The 20000-nt window shown below is 38.0% G+C and overlaps 1 protein-coding gene across 4 annotated transcripts in view; it reads right to left on the minus strand.

The window, feature by feature from the left end:
- gpm6bb (glycoprotein M6Bb) overlaps window positions 1-20000 on the minus strand; it is a 48859-nt gene that overhangs the window by 7036 nt on the left and 21823 nt on the right. The window contains exons 1-7 of one of the 4 annotated variants that reach the window (XM_081369018.1): window positions 18533-18685; window positions 8215-8401; window positions 4168-4324; window positions 2950-3118; window positions 2759-2832; window positions 2614-2679; window positions 1-1256 (exon numbers count right to left, since the gene is read on the minus strand). The exon at window positions 1-1256 is cut by the window's left edge and continues 866 nt beyond it. In XM_081369018.1, coding sequence (XP_081225144.1) covers window positions 1176-1256; window positions 2614-2679; window positions 2759-2832; window positions 2950-3118; window positions 4168-4324; window positions 8215-8401; window positions 18533-18581 — 783 coding nt within the window. In that variant the 5' untranslated portion in view covers window positions 18582-18685 and the 3' untranslated portion in view covers window positions 1-1175. Of the gene's footprint in view, window positions 1257-2613; window positions 2680-2758; window positions 2833-2949; window positions 3119-4167; window positions 4325-8214; window positions 8402-18532; window positions 18687-20000 lie in introns of those variants that run through there. The other 3 variants (XM_081369016.1, XM_081369019.1, XM_081369017.1) reach the window with 3 other exon arrangements.

A 20000-nucleotide genomic window follows, 5' to 3' on the forward strand; every position in this document is an offset into this window, starting at 1 on the left:
AGGTTTATGTACTATATCCCAGTCACTGCACTGGCCATTATTATTAACAGGAGACGTGTGTGTGTTTCCAAGCATTAATGGTGAGGAACGACCCTTATTATACTGTGAGCGGCTCATATGAGGAGTTTCTGGGTGTTTCTCCCTCAGATCTGCTGATTGTGGCATTTATTTGAGGTTTAGAATCCAGTATTCCTGTAATTCTTTTGTCTTATATGAATTTAATAAAGAGCTCAGTCTCGTATTCTGTCCAAACACACCGCGTCATCGACGTCAGGTGACCTGTAAATGCGCAAAAACTGTTTCCATCGCAGTTTTGCGAAAATATTTCTTTTTTGAATTGCCTGTAAAAAACCCTCATGCGAGCGGAAAAACTTTTTTGCGATAAATGGGAGTTTTTGCGAAATTGACGTGTTTCCATTGGGCGCATTTTCAATTCGCAATTTCAATTTGCGCAGTTTGAAGAGTAACGGAAACGTGGCTAGTGTTGAGAACAGTCGTGCTGCTTCAGATTTCTGTGGAAATTGATTTATTTTTCAGGATTTTTCGATGAATAGAAAGTTTAAAAGAACAGTGTTTATTTGAAATATAATTTTTTCCATCATTTTAAATGTCTTTACTGTCACTTTTGATCAATTATTTAATGCGTTCATGATGATTTATTTCTGTAATTTATATATATATGTATACTTCAAAGACAAGTTTTTATACTTATCTTATATGACTTAATATGTCTTTGTCTGATTTTCAAATACTCTAAATGTTCAACTGAATCCGATGTAATTTTGTGCATTATCTGGTTGGTTTGTTTCATGGATCAGAACTCTGAAGAATTTTCCAGAATCTCTGAAGAGAAAATGAATGGGAAAACCCTTTCCTGTCTGTCTGCATCTGTCCTGACTGATGATAATACTGTAGAGACTGTAGGAGGGATGTAAAGAGACTATATTAGGCTTCAAATTAAGCTTTTCTAGTGGTTGCAGAAACAAATGTAAACTTTCCATAACAACACGTCCATGTTTACAGCACCTGCGTCCAAATGCTACATCTGTATACAATCCTATATTTACACATTACATGTCAAAAGCAATGAAATGTTTCTCTCATTTGTTTTCATCTCTATTATTTTAGTCCATATTGTCAGTGGCTGCTCATCTAGGCACTTTGATGCAACTGCGTTAAAATTTAGTGCAGCAGTCCTCTCGACTCTTAAACTTCAAAACAGCAAAGTTATACGTGGTAGCCATCATGTAGATGAGCTGGTGGAAGAGAAAGCACAAATATGAGATAATAAAGAATATGAAACGGAATAAAGAAACGCATTTAGTGACAGTTTGACTATAGATGAAGTAAGTCCTGAGATTACACCGATAACACTGTCGACACTGCAAGCGTCTGACTTCGCATGGGTTATTTTAGAATAGCAAAATAATGTTAGTATGCAAATATATGCATTTATATACGCACACACAGATTAGAAAAAAATATTTAAATTAGAAGGCAAAGACCAACACGGGTCGCGTTGAAATAATGTCAGAAATTATTTAAATATTTAAAAATCAAAAAATTACATTACAAATAAAATTCATAGTAAAAAGAATATTTGTAACAAAAAAGAAATGTTTTATATATATATAAAATTATTTAATTAAAAAAATAATAAAATTAAAATACACAAAATTAAAATTAAATAAAGAAATACAATTAAATAAAGAAATAAAATTAAATAAAGAAATAAAATTAAAACACAACAAAATTAAAATATAATTAAATAAAATTAAATAAAGAAATAATAAAGTTTTTTATTTTTATTTTATTATTTATTTAAATGTATTTAAAAGTTTTATTTAATTGAATTTTAATTGTGCATTTTAATTTTAGTATTTTTGTATTATTTTATTTTAAAGAAATAATACAATTTAAATACAAAAAAATTCAATTCAATTCAATTAAATAAAGAAATAATAAAATTAAATAAAATTAAATTAAGAAATCATAAAATTAAAATTCAATTAAATAAAATTAAATAAAATTAAATTAAGAAATCATAAAATTAAAATACACAAAATTAAAATAAAATTAAATAAAATTAAATAAAAGAAATAAATAATAAAAATTAAATACACAAAATTAAAATAAAATTTAATCAAATAAACTAAAATTAAATTAAGAAATAATAAAAACAATTAAATAATAATAATAATCTACCAGTGAGCTGCAGTAGTTGTGCAATGTGTCAATAATATAAACCGGTCGTCCGTCAACTGAAGGTGTAACACGACACATCAGACGCTTTCAGTGTAGACAGCTTTACTGATTATAATGGGATCTAGTTTTGTGGCGTTAAATCTGTTGTCTTAAATCGCAATGTTCTCAGTTAAGCATGTGACTAAATACTCGAAAATAAAGTAAAATATCTAATGCTCTCACAGCATAAATTCTGCTAAAGCTGGCATCCCACGTCTCCTCAAACTAACCATTAGATCAGGGGCTTAAAGCACATGGTTTGCAGGAGATGGCGCTGGGAATGAAGGGACAAAAAAAAAGAAAAAAAAAGAGGAGGAATAGGAACAAACACCCCATTTATATGTGATCATACGAGAAACATGTGCTTACCAGAGCAATGACAGTCGCTCCGGCTCCGGCACAGGCGACGATATACAGGTGGTACGACAGGTAGAACTGCAGCACACAAACACAAGAGCATGAGTGTCTACTGCGGGACAGCTGAGGGAACAAGCTGAGAAGTGTGCTTTCATACCTCACTGGTGTTGCAGATGTCACCTAGTGTTGAGCCGCAGGCTTTTCCCGGAGTCGCGTTCCATGGAATAATTCCTGTTTCGGCATACAGAGTTAACAATCACACACACGATCCTTATCAACACTGCATTTATAGTGAAGTGTTAACGTCTCAGATGAGGAAACCCTGAACCCTGAGAGTGTCTGGCGTACCGTACTGACGCACGTCCACGCAGATGCTGTCGATGGAGGTGAGGTTGGCCACCGGCGAGCGCATGGCAGCGCAGGTCGACCACATGTTGTAGAACAAGAACACGGGAACCGCTGAGAAGCCGAAAACACCGAGCCAGGCGATTCCCAGGATGTACGTCAGGAACACGAACTGAGAAAGAGACGTTTAGCAATCAACTTTTGAAATGGCAAAAAAAATCTGAAGCAGCAGAACTGAATTCAACATTGGAGGATCATGTGACACTGAAGACTGGAGTAATGATGCTGGAAATTCAGCTTTGATCACAGGAATAAATTACACTTTACTGTATATTCACATAGAAAACAGTTATTCTACTAATATTTCACAATTTGTACTGTATTTTTGATCATGGTGTTGATTAAAGCCTTAAAGTTTAAAAGGTGAAATTTCCTGTAATATCAAGACATTAAAAACACAATAACTAGAATGGTTTCAGACTCCACAGCGACTGTATGGGATATAATGAATTATTTCTGAACTACACTGGCCTTAAAGAGGACCTTATATAAAGTCTTCATGTAGTTTTCAGGCTCTACTAGAGCAGGTTTTCCTGCTGTAATGTTGATTATTCTCCTCATATTCTCCATTGTTGCGGCTCCTCTCTTCCCAGTCTGTCAGTAACGCTCTGTTTACTTCCTGTCTCTATGAAGCCCCTCCTTCTGAAAAGCACACTGTGCTCTGATTGGTCGGCTGGAGCAGTGTGTTGTGATTGGTCGAGCGCTTCGAGTGCGTTTGGGAAATGTCCCGCCCCTTACCATAACCGCCAGTTTAACACACTACTAACTAACTCAACCAGGCCCCGCCCCTTTATTCTGCGTATTAATTATTATAATGAGGAATATTGTGACGTGTTCCCGGAAGAAACTCAAGACTACAGTGGAGGCGTTTCAGGAGTTCAATGACACTGATATAGAGAAGTCGTCACTTTTTAATGCTCTAACTTCAACATTACACACTGAAGACAGATGAAAACGTTAAAAATCATAATAAGAGCCCTTTAAGACTAGTGAAAGATGTCTTTAACTGGTTCTTTAAGGTCGTGATGTTTGATCCACCGCTGAACATCAGAGACAGTGAAGGTTCTGGAAAGCGACTTTGTTTCTTGTTGTAATTTTTGATGCTCAAACATCAACATTACACACATTAGACAGATGAAGTAAAGCAGAATGTGAGGGTACCATCCCACTGATGCAGCGTCCGCAGACGGTGGTCTTGAACTCGTTGTGCAGCTCCTTCACGGCACTGGTGGTGTAAAAGCCCTCGGCGAGGAGAATGATGCCGTATAAGAAGAAGAAGGAGGCGATGCCGTAGATGACGTACTGCATGAGCTGGACTCTGGAGAACACGAGAGGAGAGAACAGATGTTATTGCTTGATGTAAATCTGTGACACTGAGACATGAGCTGCTAGAAATCAACATCTCTATTATTGTCCCATGAGGCTTTAATATCATTTTATCCCTTAAACCTCATCTTCGATCACCTTAATTACATATTTAAACGTTTTTTCCTTGAATTTTTTTTTCATGCCCTGTAATATCTTGAATGTAACTCGACACCCTTGCCTCATTTAGTATGCGTGGTTCTAGGAATATGCAAATGAGCCCCACCTCCACTCACTCCCTCAGCTCAGAGATCCACTGGTTGACGATCACACGTTGATCTGATTGGTTACAAGGTAGTTTGTGACGTCAGAAACACCAGCGATTTCAAAGCGTGTGTTTGAGACTGTCTTTGGTTCACTGCAGTTTTAAGGAGGAAATACTCAGCAATGCTGTCGACTTATGAATTTACACAAGGCTTGTCTTAAAGCAGATTAAAAACACTTAAAGCAGATTTTCACCACAGGGGGACTTTAAATACTTAATTTTTTTAACACAGCAAATCATTTTAACAAATGTAAGACCATCTCCTGTTGTCAGTATGCATTTACAAAGGACTTTATAAAACGGTTAGTTCCAGTCCTTGATTCTGATTGGTCAATAGCTGTGTTTTATTCACGATAAATGAATTCGCTCTGTGCACAAAATGGCGACCGTTGACGTTTCGAACTTGAGTGTGTGGGCCAGTACTTCCGGTGAAAACTTCCGGTGATCTGACAGCCAGAGCGGGAGACAACAGCGACCGAGGTCCATTACCACAGCGATATTTTTCACATTGAGTGTTTTTAGGATTCAAGAGAGGTGACTTGCCTTTCAGAGGGTGACAGCCTCAGCACTTGATTGTTGTGTGCCGTTATGTACCATGTCGTCACGTTATAACAGAGAAGTCAGCTTTCATGCATTCCCCGTTGACGCTGCGGAACGGGCATGAGTGGATACAGAAGATCCGGAGGGGTGACTTCAACCCGACCAAATTTTTAAATGCAGAATTGTGTATTTCACCTGTGCGTTTCTATGCTTTCTATTACTGCATTTATTTTGTGCAAGTGAGATGAGTAAAGACCATCTGTTTAATAAATCATTATCTGTCTGGTGTTTATATGCAGCACATACAGTATTTTTCTACGTGTGTAAAATATACACAAACTTACCCATACATTTTTTTGTGGTACCTACAGTTAAAAATGCAAAATATGTGATAATTGATCGAGCGATTGATGTAAGTAAAAATATATGCGCAGAATTGAGAAAATAGTATTTATGGAGATAAATTGTAGGCAGCCTATCACAGGGCAAACATGTGAATGTTCACGGTGCATTTTATGCAAACAACTCTAATCGTAGTTATAACTCTATTGGGTCATTGACGAATAAGGTTTTTAAAAGTGTAAAAAAAAAATAGAATGGAGATATAACTATATTTGAAACCATTTTTTAGTTTACTTAGTTTTTTTTAGTTTAAGATTTTGTGGTTTGTACAATCAATTAACACTGTTTTTTGTCATTTTTTACAAGATGGAAAAAATCTCACCAAAAAGTCATTGGTTTAACCACTGATTTGAAAGTTAAAAACGGATTTGACATTGATGTTGAGATAGTATATAGTGTGTACCACAGAAGAAATTAAAACAAATTATCACTGATCTCATAAATGTAATCATTTATTGGACTACTCTAAACACTCCAACATATTCAAGTAAAACATTGCACAGGGAAAGGAGAAAAGGGGAAATGTAAAAAAAAAAAAGAGCCTTGTATTTGTATTATTGTAGTTCCTTTAGTTATTAAAAGCAATATTATTCCATTTAAATATTTACTATATCGGTTTTACCGAATGACTTTTTGACACTTCAAAATCTTTAAAATACCTTTATATGTAGTATAATATAATTAAAACCTTTTGGATTCAGTAAAAGAGATCAAGTTGTACTACCTTACATACTTTGGATGTTATATATTTGTTTTTTATTATTATTAAGGCCTTTGGACAACAAAAAAAAGACCCGTCACGTCATTGACCCATTTACAGCATAATTGTTATTGCGTATGCAGCATGAGTCAAATACAATCTTCTGTTCGTGAACAGTTGTATTTCATTCATTAATCTGACTACTGTTTTTACTTACATCTATTGCTCGATCAATATTATTATCACATATTTAACATTTTTAACTGTATGGTACGACAAACAATTTAATATGGGTAAGTTTGTGTATATTTTACTCATAGTAAAATACTGTATGTGCTGCATATAAACACCAGACAGATAATGATTTATTAAACAGATGGTCTTTACTCATCTCACTTGCACAAAATAAATGCAGTAATAGAAAGCATAGAAACGCACTGAAAATGATATGCATTTAAAAATTTGGTCGGGTTGAAGTCATCCCTCCGGATCTTCTGTATCCACTCATGCCCGTTCTGCAGCGTCAACGGGGAATGCATGAAAGCTGACTTCTCTGTTATAAGTAACGTGACGACATGGTACATAACGGCACACAACAATCAAGTGCTGAGGCTGTCACCCTCTGAAAGGCAAGTCACCTCTCATGAATCCTAAAAACACTCAATGTGAAAAACATCGCTGTGGTAATGGACCTCGGTCGCTGTTGTCTCTCGCTCTTGCTGTCTCCCGCTCTGGCTGTCAGATCACCGGAAGTACTGGCCCACACACTCAAGTTCGAAACGTCAACGGTCGCCATTTTGTGCACGGAGCGAATACCCACCAGTTCTATGCATCACTACACAACACCCCTAGCAACCACTCTTAGCAACGCAAACATAATAGTTCTCATTGATATTATTCATTGAAGCTTATAGAGTATTGAGAGATCGAGTGAGCGAGAGTCCCTGCATTTACAGTAGATTTAGCATTTTCCCTCAGGTCTGTCCTATATTCATAATAAAACATCTATTTGAATGTCTGCAGCGATATCTTGTCATTTAAACAGTTAATGGGTTTTCCCGTGAAACACTAGTCATTTATCAGTTGAGTCTTGCTTCTCACAACAAGTTTCAGTCCTTTCAATATAAAAGTCTTCTCTGCTGACTAATGAGTGATCATTAAAGGTGCAGTGTGTAATATTTAGGAGGATCTGTTGACAGAAATGCAATATCATATACATAACTATGTTTTCAGTGGTGTATAAAGACCTCACATAATGAACCGTTATGTGTTTATTACTTTAGAATGAGGCATTTCTCTCTACACACACCGCGGGTCCGCTTACATGTTTCTACGGTGGCCCTAAATGGACAAACGCGTTTCGTCACTATGTTGTTCTTCGTGTAAAGAAGCAAGCTAAAGTCAGTGAATAAAACACTGACACAATAGTGAACAGATAACAATAATATTTGCAATTACATATCGTTTTACTGAATAACTAAGTAAACCTAATTTCTTTATTAATCCTCATTGCTGAACTGGCTACTCTCTGCTGTCTCAGACGATGACATCACATGTTGGGTGCAATTCACAACCTCACCACTAGATGCCGCTAAAAATTACACACTGCACCTTTAAGACAGTCTTTGCCGCCATCTAATGGTGAAATAATGTATGTGACTTCTGCTGCTGTTCACAGTCAGGGACTATTTTTTCCAGCGGAAGGTTTTCAGTGATATTACTACATGAAAGTTGCATTGATACATATGTTTCGGCTTTAATATATGTATTGTGTTATTATAAAAGCAATAAGGCACTCAAGGCTAGAGCTGTATCGTAAATAAGTATTGAGTATCGAGTTATGCAAGTATGCTGTATCGAGTACCTTATTGCTTACATACAATATAAGCAACACACACACACACACACACACACACACACACACACACACACTCACATGTCGGTCAGCATGGCGTGGTCGCTGGTGATCTTGGAGAAGTGGTTCTCCAGGATCGTGAGTGTTCCCGTGAGAGCGACGTGTCCACATCCGCAGAACAGAGCCACTCCGGAGAAACACAAGATGGTGGCCAGCAGAGACGCGTACGGCACGCCTCCCAGACACTTGATGCAGCACTCAAAACAACCTGCACACACACACACACACACACACACACACACACAGTTTATAATCAGTGCAGTTTTAAGGGTTATACTCAACATGCTTCACATTCCTGGATGCATATGTTTTAAAACGACTGGCGCTGCGCAACGATTAATCGCGATTAATGGAATCCAAAATAAAAGTTTGTGTTACATAAATATGTGTATAATTATTTTGTATGTGTATATAAAAATACAGACATGCATGTTTATATTTTAGAAAAATGTGTTATTTATATATAAAATATTTATATATTATAATATAAATTATGTAGAAATACATATATAGTATATACATGCAAATATTTCCTAAATATATACACACGTGTGTATTTATATATACAAAATAATTTTAATTACTATTTAAAATAACTATGTGTGTGTGTGTGTGTGTGCGCTTCCGACAATGTTTACGCATTAGGTCACGTGTGTGTGTGCTTCCGATTATGTTTATGAATTAGGTCACGTGTGTGTGTGTGTCTGTGTCAGTGTGTGTCAGTGTGAGTATGTGAGTGTCAGTGTGTGTGTGTGTGTGTGTGTGTGTGTGTGTGTGTGTGTGTGTGTGTGTGTGTGTGTGTGTCTGTGCTTCCGATAATGTTTACGCATTAGGTCACATATGTGTGTGTATGTGTGTGTGTGTGTGAGTGTGACATTAGGTCAGTAGACGGAGAGCAGACGGTCTTCTGTGGCTGTTTGAACACATCGGATCACAGGAGCGTTTACACTACGAGAGCAATCTGGTTTGAATGTGTTTTGGACAAACTCTCAGGGGCGGACTTTACCATTAGGCAAAGGTCGGCAATTGCCTTGGGCCCCGAGCTACCTAAGGGCCCCCAAAATGCCCTATTAACTTATGCTTAAGTTTTTTTTTTTTTTTTTTTTTTTTTTTATTATATATTTCTAAAACTCCATTTGCGAAAAATGGCATCAATCATTAGTGTCGCAGACAGGAGGGGGCCCCCCCGCCTCACTACATTGGACTATTCCACTATCTCACTTTTACTGCGCATCTGTGAAAGTGACAAGGCTGTGCCAAAAAAACTGACAGAGAAAAAGAAGTGATTGACAGACAGAGTGTACATAGTAGACAGAGTAAAAATGAAGCGAAGCTAGCTACCCAAGCGGTGCTGAAAAAAGGAGGAAGCGGGAGGAAAGCAAAAAGTCAGAAAAAGTGCGCGGCGCGAAAGATAAACAACACGCAGTAACAGGAGGACTGGGAAATAGAGCAATTGATCCCCAGAGCAAGACGAGTCTAAACGCGAAAATTTAAAGTTTCGAAGTTACCCAAGCGGCTCAAATAAAAGAAAAAAAGTGAAAAGACGCTGATAAGTATTTGGGAACGCTGCCAATGACAAACTTTTTTATGGCTACTGTTGGGGATACAGATCAGGAACAACAACGTCCAACGCACAGAAAAATCGTGAAGCAAAGAGGACACGGAGATCGACAGACAAAACTGAGCAGTTTATGAATCATGATATTTAAAAAAATCTCAGCTCTCAGATTCTGTCAATTCTATTACGAAATTCAAATAATACCGTTTTGCCCTTTTAATGTGACGTGACAGATTCCTAGCGGCACGTGAACTGATCATCTCTACCTAATAGTAAATAAACATGAATTAACAATGTTGAAAGATACCGTATAACTTACCGAAATGTATATTCCTTATTCATAATATCGATCAATAAGTGTTTTTCAACCGCGGAAAGAGGTAAAACAGCTGGAGAACAATCGTCACATAACATTTACCTCAGGAAAGCCATTTAATTGGCTAGAAAAAAGAGCTATAGAGAGTATTTGGCTAAATATGTGTACTATAGGCCTATTACTTATTTTAACCTTAAATTATACCAGCTGATTTTTTTTTTTTTTTTGATAAAAAGTAACGCCTGTCTTGTGAAACGTTACCTAATATTTATCCAAATGAGTCAATATTGAATCAAATCACAAGAATTGAATCGAAATGGTGAAATTTGCCAAGCAAAAAAAAAAAAAAAAAAAAAAGAAAATTGACCATAAATTGTACCATGTAAACATTGTAACATGTTTCTGTTTAGGAGTAAAGAAGTGTAGCCTATGCAGGGTTTAAAGGGGACGTTTTTTCTCCTCTCTAATCTTCACCTACCCGTAGATTAGCTTTACCTCCCTATCCACCATTCAGTCAGTACATATTTTTTCGTTCTCTTTTAAAGATTGGATGGGTAGGGGCCCATAGCCTACCTTCGCCTTGGGCCCCCGATTTGCTAAATCCGCCACTGCAAACTCTCCACCGGAGTTCAGCATCATCCACCCGTGATCCGCTCGACCAAACACATCGTAATACCAGCTGTGAACCGTTTTTGAATGGAAAAGATCTGCATGAAAAAAACTTCAAAAACTCTCATATTTTGTTCTTCACGGAAAAAAAAAAACAAGGAAAAATAACAATATGAGAGTCAACAAGAGATTGCTCTGGGCTGGCAAACCGTTTCTCTGCCATAAAACTGAGAACTAATTAAAAACAGAGTAAAGCACAGAGATTGAACAACACAAAAAACTAATGACCTGCATGTGTGTGTGTGTGTGTGTGTGTGTGTGTGTGTGTGTGTGTGTGTGTGTGTGTGTGTTTTGTTTCCTCGGTCTGGGTTCACAAACAAAAACAAAACAATAACACAACTGGCCTTTGGTTTTAGCAGTGTTACAAGAATGAAGAGCACAACAACACTGCAGAAATACAGGAAAAAACAAAATCACAGGCAGAAATAATTAATGGAGCCTTTTATGGAAATGTGAGAATATGTTTGCCTTCCTTAGCCGCTCATCATGCACACACTCAGAGTCTGGACTCGTGATTCATGAGGAGTGATGAAGAAACACACATCAGCTGCTGTGCAATAATGGACACGCCATGATTTATCATGATTTATAAATGAACCAAAGCCTCTTTTAAACAAGACATGAAAGATAAATCCTGTGCTGTGAAATAAATCAGCACTACAGTAAATCTAAAGAGTTAAACAGGAGGAGGAGTTGGTGCATTAATGCCAGAGTTTGGTAGAAACTAACTTAAAGTAGTGACGCTGCTGTTTTAACTAATACATTATTTCAATAACTGAACAATTACATAAACATTTAATTTGAAAGGAAGACTTTTGGCCTTGTGATATTATTTCTGATATGTTGTTATTATTGTAATGTTTTTATTCAGATTTTTGTTTATAATGTTCATTATTCTCAACATTTTCATTAGGATTTTTATTACTGTAAAAAGGAAAGCAGCATAACAAATACTACAATGACAAATCAATGTTTTAAATCATTTAAAATATTTAAATATTTAAAAAATTTACTTTTTTCACATTACAGTAATTAAGATGTTTGGCATTAAAGTAACGAAGAAATACGCTTAATTGTCTTGAAAAGTTGAACTGCAAATTTTTTTTCCAATAAAATAAAATAATATGGGAATGTAAGGAATAATAATAATTTAATGAAATTAAAAAAAGAATATATATATATATATATATATATATATATATATATATATATATATATATATATGGGAAATACTACAGGAATATTATGATAATGTGAGAAAAAAGTTTTCAAAAATGGGATAATATGGGAATGTGAGAAATATTTAAAAATAAATAAATAAATAAAAATGGGATAATAATATGGGAATAATATGAGAATGTGAGAAAATAAATAAATAAATAAAATAAGATAAAAATGGGATAATAATATGGGAATGTGATATTTAAAAATAAAAAAAATAATTAAAAATGGGATAATAATATGGGAATAATATGAGAATGTGAGAATAAATAAATTAATAAAATAAAAATGGGATAATAATATGGGAATGTGAGAAATTAAATAAATAAATAAAATGGGATAATAATATGGGAATGTGAGAAATTAAATAAATAAATAAAATGGGATAATATGGGAATGTGAGAAATATTTAAAAAATAAATAAAAATAAATAAAAAATGGGATAATAATATGGGAATAATATGAGAATGTCAGAAACAAAATTAAATAATTAAATAAAAATGAATTAAAAACGGGATAAACGGGAATGAGAGCATTTGTTTGCCGCCTTAGTTGCTCATCACCTTATAACTTATAACTAACTAAAAGGAGAAAACTTCCTGGAGGAAGAAATGTGCTTATTTGTCATGAGTTACATCGCAAAAAAAATATATAAAAAAAAGTACTAAAAATAGGTTTCATTTAGAAACATGTTTAACAAGCCTCAAATGATGACGCTGGAGTCTATGTACATTCCGCCCTCATCCGGGAGCAGAAAGCCCAGCAGTGATTAATGCAAGGCCATTGTGCACAGTCCCGATCCTGAACGTTCCTCTACACAGAGGCCTGTTTCCCGGCACACAAAGGCAAATTAAAGCAGATTTATTAAGCAGCGGAGAGGCCTTTCAGATCCCGAATGTGTCCCACAGTTCGTGCCCAGCATTTATGAGGCTCACCGGGTGAAAGCATTCTGTGCTGGTGAATAGAGTTTCCATAGCAGCGAGTTAACCACAACCCAGTGAGTACTGGCCACGGCACAGTCTCTCACGACCCACACACACACACACACACATACACTCTCTCTTATGAAGCCACTTCAATGCTACAATCTATTCCCACCCGTTCCAGAAACACTTGGGGAATCTTGTTTACTGTCCCGTGAGCTACAGAAAACCATTATACGGTTTTAGTCAACTGACCAAAATAATCGGATGATTCATATCCAATGAACGAATCAGTCTGACGTTAAAAACAGCTTCATATTATGACAAAACAGGCAAGCTAAAAAAAAACAACACTAATTTGGAATCAGAGTCTGAATTAAGCGTCTTCATTTGTAATAATTATGGATTAAGTACTATTTTTATTACATTTAACAGTAGAGTTACAGTCACAGAGGTTTTTGAAACCTCACAATTAATAAATAAATAAATAAATATTGTATATCTTAAAAATATGTATATCATGGCCACAATTTAACAATTCGTTCCCTTGTTTTAGTTAAATAGTGGCCATGAATTAAGAATTTGTTCCGACAACTTATCAATTAGTTCCAATGTTTCAGTAAATTCCGGCCAATTTGAACTAATTCGTTACCTCGCTTTAGTAAATTGTGGCCACTTTAAACTAATTTGTTCCCTTGTTTTTAGTAAATCGTGGCTATAAATTAAGAATTCGTAATGACGACTTAATTCGTTACCTCGCTTTAGTAAATCGTGGCCACTTTAAACTAATTTGTTCCCTTGTTTTTAGTAAATCGTGGCTATAAATTAAGAATTCGTAATGACGACTTAATTCGTTACCTTGTTTTAGTAAATCGTGGCCACTTTAAACCAATTTGTTCCCTTGTTTTAGTAAATCGTGGCCATAAATTAAGAATTCGTTCTGACGACTAAATTCGTTACCTCGCTTTAGTAAATCGTAGCCATAAATTAAGAATTCGTTACGACAACTTAATTCGTTACCTTGTTTTAGTAAATTGTGGCAAAGTTGGATTAATTTGTTCCCTCATTTTAGTAAATCGTGACCATGAATTAAGAATTCGTTCCCATGACTTATCCATTTGTTCCCTCGTTTCAGTAAATCTTGGCCAAGTTTAACTAATTCATTCCCTCGTTTTGAACAAGGGAATGAATGTGCTTCTACATGGCCACGATTTACTGAAATGTTACTGAAAAATTCGTAAAATTCGTTGACGTATTGGTGGGAACAAACACATTAATTCATGGCCACGATATGCGGGGCTCTGTATACACCAGAAATCTGAATACAGAAATATTTTGATAAAAGAACATATATTGACTTTATGACAATAAAGTACAAATCTCCTTCCAGGGTCATTACTTTAAAGCATAACATCTCATAAAATATTTTTGTTTATATAATTTTTTTTATTATACTGTACATAAATTATATTTTTATAATTATTTACTTGATTTTTTAAGAGAGACTTTTTCCATTGCAACATTATATTCCCAATGCTGTAATATTCCCAGGTGTTTTTCTTCAGATTATTCTAGTTTTCTTCAGAATGAAATACTACAGAACACTAAATAGTCGTAGTCATATTTCTTCACTAACCTTCTTGTTTCGCCTCTAATAATGTTTGTTTTCAGAGGAGCTGATGCTGTATTTAGTGCACCGAGCTTCATTCCTCAAACACTGAAATGCTGTCATTACACATCACTTATAAAATGCATCTCCTTAAACACACACAAACACGCCACATTCCCGAATTATGAGCCGCATTTCACTCTTTCCAGCTCTCCATGCCAATATACAGCGGTGATCATGCCTGACTCCTGAGTCCTGACCACAGTCATATTTCAGACTTTTTTCCCCTCCATATATTCACCGAAATGTGGTCTGTCTTTAAAATGGCACAGATTTAGCTCACTTAGTGTTGATGGCAGTGGAAAAACAAAGAGTTCTGAATTAAGTTTGGTGTCCACAATGTTGTCACTGTCATGTGACCTCCTGTGTCAGTTGTGATGCTTCACTAGGCGCGTTTCCATTACAGATTTGCACAAAACTTTTGCAATTTTTTTCTAAATGTCAATAAAAAACTATTGCGTTTCCATTAACCGATGTTATGTGACTAAAACGTCATCTTTTCCTCTCGCGATAAGTCATTCTAAAAATCAGGGCAACGGATGTTGGTAGGTTTATATATATATATATATATATATATATATATATATATATATATATATATATATATATATATATATATATATATATATCTCAGTCACTGCACTAGACATTATTACTATTAATCGAAGGAGCCGTAGGTGTTTTATCCAGGCATTAATGGCAAGGAAAGACCCTTATACTTGTGAGGGGCACATGAGGTGTTCCTCCCTTATATCTGCTTCAAGCTCGTGATTGTGGCATTTCTTTGAGGTTTAGAATCCAGTATTTCTGTACTTCTTTTGTCCTTTACGAGTTTAACGTTTGTCTCGTCTTCTGTCCAAACACCGCTCCATCTACTTCAGGCGACTGTAAATGCGCATTTTTGCTAAACATTCCTTCTTCGAATTGCCTGAAAAACCACCTCATGCGGGCGTAAAAAAGGAGGAGGAGAAAAGGAGGAAGAGGAGAAGAGGAGAAAAGGAAGAAGCGGAGGAAAAGAGAAAAGGAAGAGAAGAGGAGAAAAGGAGGAAGAGGAGGAGCAGAAGAGGAGGAAGAGGAGGAGCAGAAGAGGAGAAGAGGAGGAGCAGAAGAGGAGGAGCAGAAGAGGAGGAAAGGAGGAAGAGGAGGAAAGGAGGAAGAGGAGGAGCAGAAGAGGAGGAAAGGAGGAAGAGGAGGAAAGGAGGAAGAGGAGGAGCAGAAAAGGAGGAGCAGAAGAGGAGGAAGAGGAGGAGCAGAAGAGGAGGAAAGGAGGAAGAGGAGAAAAAGGAGGAGCAGACGAGGAGAAGAGAAGGAAGAGGAGGAGGAGACGAGAAGAAAAGGAGCAAGAAAATGAGAAAAGGAGCAAGAGGAGCAGCAGAAGAAGAGAAGGAGGAAGAGGAGAGGCAGAAGAGGAGAAAAGGAGGAATAGGAGGAGCAGAAGAGGAGGAAGAGGAGGAGCAGAAGAGGAAGAAAGGAGGAAGAGGAGGAGCAGAAGAGGAGGAAAGGAGGAGCAGAAGAGGAGGAGCAGAAGAGGAGGAGCAGAAGAGGAGGAGCAGAAGAGGAGGAAAGGAGGAAGAGGAGGAGCAGAAAAGGAGGAGCAGAAGAGGAGGAGCAGAAGAGGAGGAAAGGAGGAAGAGGAGGAGCAGAAGAGGAGGAGCAGAAGAGGAGGAGCAGAAGAGGAGGAAAGGAGGAAGAGGAGGAGCAGAAGAGGAGGAAAGGAGGAAGAGGAGGAAAGGAGGAAGAGGAGGAGCAGAAAAGGAGGAGCAGAAGAGGAGGAAGAGGAGGAGCAGAAGAGGAGGAAAGGAGGAAGAGGAGAAAAAGGAGGAGCAGACGAGGAGAAAAAGAGGAAGAGGAGGAGGAGACGAGAAGAAAAGGAGCAAGAAAATGAGAAAAGGAGCAAGAGGAGCAGCAGAAGAAGAGAAGGAGGAAGAGGAGAGGCAGAAGAGGAGAAAAGGAGGAATAGGAGGAGCAGAAGAGGAGGAAGAGGAGGGGCAGAAGAGGAAGAAAGGAGGAAGAGGAGCAGAAGAGGAGGAAAGGAGGAGCAGAAGAGGAGGAGCAGAAGAGGAGGAGCAGAAGAGGAGGAAAGGAGGAAGAGGAGGAGCAGAAAAGGAGGAGCAGAAGAGGAGGAGCAGAAGAGGAGGAAAGGAGGAAGAGGAGGAGCAGAAGAGGAGGAAAGGAGGAAGAGGAGGAGCAGAAAAGGAGGAGCAGAAGAGGAGGAGCAGAAGAGGAGGAGCAGAAGAGGAGGAGCAGAAGAGGAGGAAAGGAGGAAGAGGAGGAGCAGAAAAGGAGGAGCAGAAGAGGAGGAGCAGAAGAGGAGGAAGAGGAGGAGCAGAAGAGGAGGAAAGGAGGAAGAGGAGGAGCAGAAGAGGAGGAGCAGAAGAGGAGGAAGAGGAGGAGCAGAAGAGGAGGAAAGGAGGAAGAGGAGGAGCAGAAGAGGAGGAAAGGAGGAAGAGGAGGAGCAGAAAAGGAGGAGCAGAAGAGGAGGAGCAGAAGAGGAGGAGCAGAAGAGGAGGAGCAGAAGAGGAGGAAGAGGAGGAGCAGAAGAGGAGAAAAGGAGGAAGAGGAGGAGCAGAAAAGGAGGAGCAGAAGAGGAGGAGCAGAAAAGGAGGAAGAGGAGGAGCAGAAGAGGAGGAAAGGAGGAAGAGGAGGAGCAGAAGAGGAGGAAAGGAGGAAGAGGAGGAGCAGAAGAGGAGGAAGAGGAGGAGCAGAAGAGGAGGAAAGGAGGAAGAGGAGTAGCAGAAGAGGAGGAAAGGAGGAAGAGGAGGAGCAGAAAAGGAGGAGCAGAAGAGGAGGAGCAGAAGAGGAGCAGAAGAGGAGGAAGAGGAGGAGCAGAAGAGGAGGAAAGGAGGAAGAGGAGGAGCAGAAGAGGAGGAAGAGGAGGAGCAGAAGAGGAGGAAAGGAGGAAGAGGAGGAGAAGAGCAGAAGCTCCTCATGGAGATCCAGCACAGGTCAGGACTCAACTCTTACACAGACACACACTGCCCTCAGAAACCAGTTCACTCTCCGCCAGTGTCCTGCTGGTGTGTGTCTGAACATTAGGAGGTTCCACAGATCCTCACAAGTGTGTCCAAGTTCTACAGAAGTGTGTTCATGCCATGGACAAAAGTTGTCGTCAGTAAATGAACATAAACAGAGAAAATACCAGCTACGGCTTCCTCGCGTCTCTAAACTTCAGCCAGACCCTCGATCTCTCAACATGAACCTTGCATTTTCTGGAAGATCATTATAGTCGTAGTGCAAGTAGCAGACAATCAGAGTTTACATGCACACAAATAATCCGTTCATCATCAGATTTAGAGCTCAACTGGACTCAATTCATATAAACACCTCAATAAATCTGTTTCAGTTTGATCCACATTACATTTTGATTGGATTGAAAGTAGTGATGTAATCCAATTAATGATTTTAAAAAAACTAAGCTTGAATCAGACTATTTTTCTCAACTGGATTTAAAAACATCTATTCAAAATGTCTATCAAACTGGTCAATGGATGAGAATGAATATTTGCAATAAAAAAAAAAAGTCAGCTTTAATTTTCAATGTCATCAAGGCAAAAATGACAATCATACATGACGCATATGCGCATGAGCTGAACTTCTGTTTGTAATGCATGCAATGCACATGTAAACGAAAACATGAATCTGATTATAAAGTTTAGGGTTCTTATAACAGAACTTTTAGAATCTGAAATCAGATTGGATGGATTCTGATTGGCGAAAATGAGTGCATGTAAACATCCCTAGTGTCGAGCAGAATATCCAGTTCTCTGAAGAGAGACAAAGATCTCTGAAGACTTGGACCAATGACAGACCAATGCATCAAATAATCGGTTTTGGACTTTCATCAAATATTGTTTGGCCTCAAACTATGCCTGAGTTGAACACCTAATATGCACTTTAAAAATCCAGTTAACAACCAGCTATAAAAGAAGCCCATGTGACGCAGTGAATCAAACGCAGTGGGAATAATGAAGCGTCACTGGTACCTCGTTTCTCCTGCTGTTCATCTTCAGTGTCGTCATACGAAGTTTCCATGGCAGAAATCCACAACACAATCCTCCTTCAAACTTTCCCAGTTCTATTCCTTTGTTTTCTGTCTGTTTCTCTCGCTCTCTTCCTCTGCTTTTCTCAAATATCTCTTCTTCTTATTGCTGGCTCACCCAGAACCCACATAGACACCAACTAAAGATGTTTCCCAGTCACGTCTACACCAAATCACGGACTCATTCCCAGACCAGCACAATACCAGTGAAGGAGGAGGAGGAGATCTGACAACACTGAAGTCCAACACACACACACATGCATTTATTAACATATTTAAAAAACCACTGGCCTCAAACTAGCCTTCCATCTGCTGCCCGACCCATGAGGACCAAAGAAAGGGGGAAGGTTTTCCCTGGACAATGGAAGACAGAACGGATGGTGGACGTGAAGAGGAACGGAGAGCAAGAGCAGATGGAGGAAGACAGAGGTAGAAATAAGAGACTTGGACCATGCATTAAATAATAGTTTTTGGACTTTCATCAAAAGTCGTTTGATCGAACAGATTAAAAGGATAAAGAACTGACAAGAACAATAACATGCAGCTTTAAAGCAGATTCTGTGGCAGGACTGATCCTCATGGGAAGTTTGGGAATCGCACACAATGAGCGTTCAAGTCGATTTGGAAGTGTTGGTCAGTTTCATGTCTTTTTTTGCTAGTCAACAAGAACATTAGGCGTGCAATTCATGCTTTATCTGTATTTTAGCGTTCTTGTGCTGCCATAGAGAGTTTGGCTGTGCAAGACCGTCACTAGGAATGGGCAACATATTATTGGGTTGGGATGTCTGGATCAGTTTTAAAATGGTTTTCATCCTACCTTTCTGGTAGAAGTTTTAGTGTTTATGTGAATCAGATCATGTCTGAAACTGCAGAGTTGTCGTGTGGGGTACCTCAGGGTTCTGTCTTGGGACCTATTCTGTTCCTCTTGTACATATTTCCAGACTGTAAATCCAGACTGTATTTTTTTAATGCCAAAAGCTTTTAGTAAATCTGGCCCTAAATATTTAAGGGCACACTATGCAGTTTCCGTTTTTCTCAAACAGCGCCCCCTAGAGTCGCTGTGGAGTGCTCGTTACTGTCGTAAATACCACTCACGCAGAGCCGCCTCTGCACTCTTCCGACCGCGCTTTCGTCGTTTTCTTCGTCGACTCTGACATGATTCACGTCTGAAACGCGTGCTAGTGTCTTCCACAGACGCTCTTCATATGTTGTTGATGTATGTGACGTCGTGCCGTAAAGCAAGTCGTGATTCTCACGAGATTTGTCGGGTGCCACCTCTCAAACTTGCATTGCTGGGTTTGCCAGTGGCGTCCAGTGGTTTAGTTGCATGTAATTATGCATAATTTACTGTTATTACTATGGTAAGTACATGTAAAATATGTAACAAGGACACTGTAAAATAAAGCGTTACC

Source organism: Scardinius erythrophthalmus (assembly GCF_964197995.2).
Source record: "Scardinius erythrophthalmus genome assembly, chromosome: 6".
Taxonomy (NCBI): Eukaryota; Metazoa; Chordata; class Actinopteri; order Cypriniformes; family Leuciscidae; genus Scardinius; species Scardinius erythrophthalmus.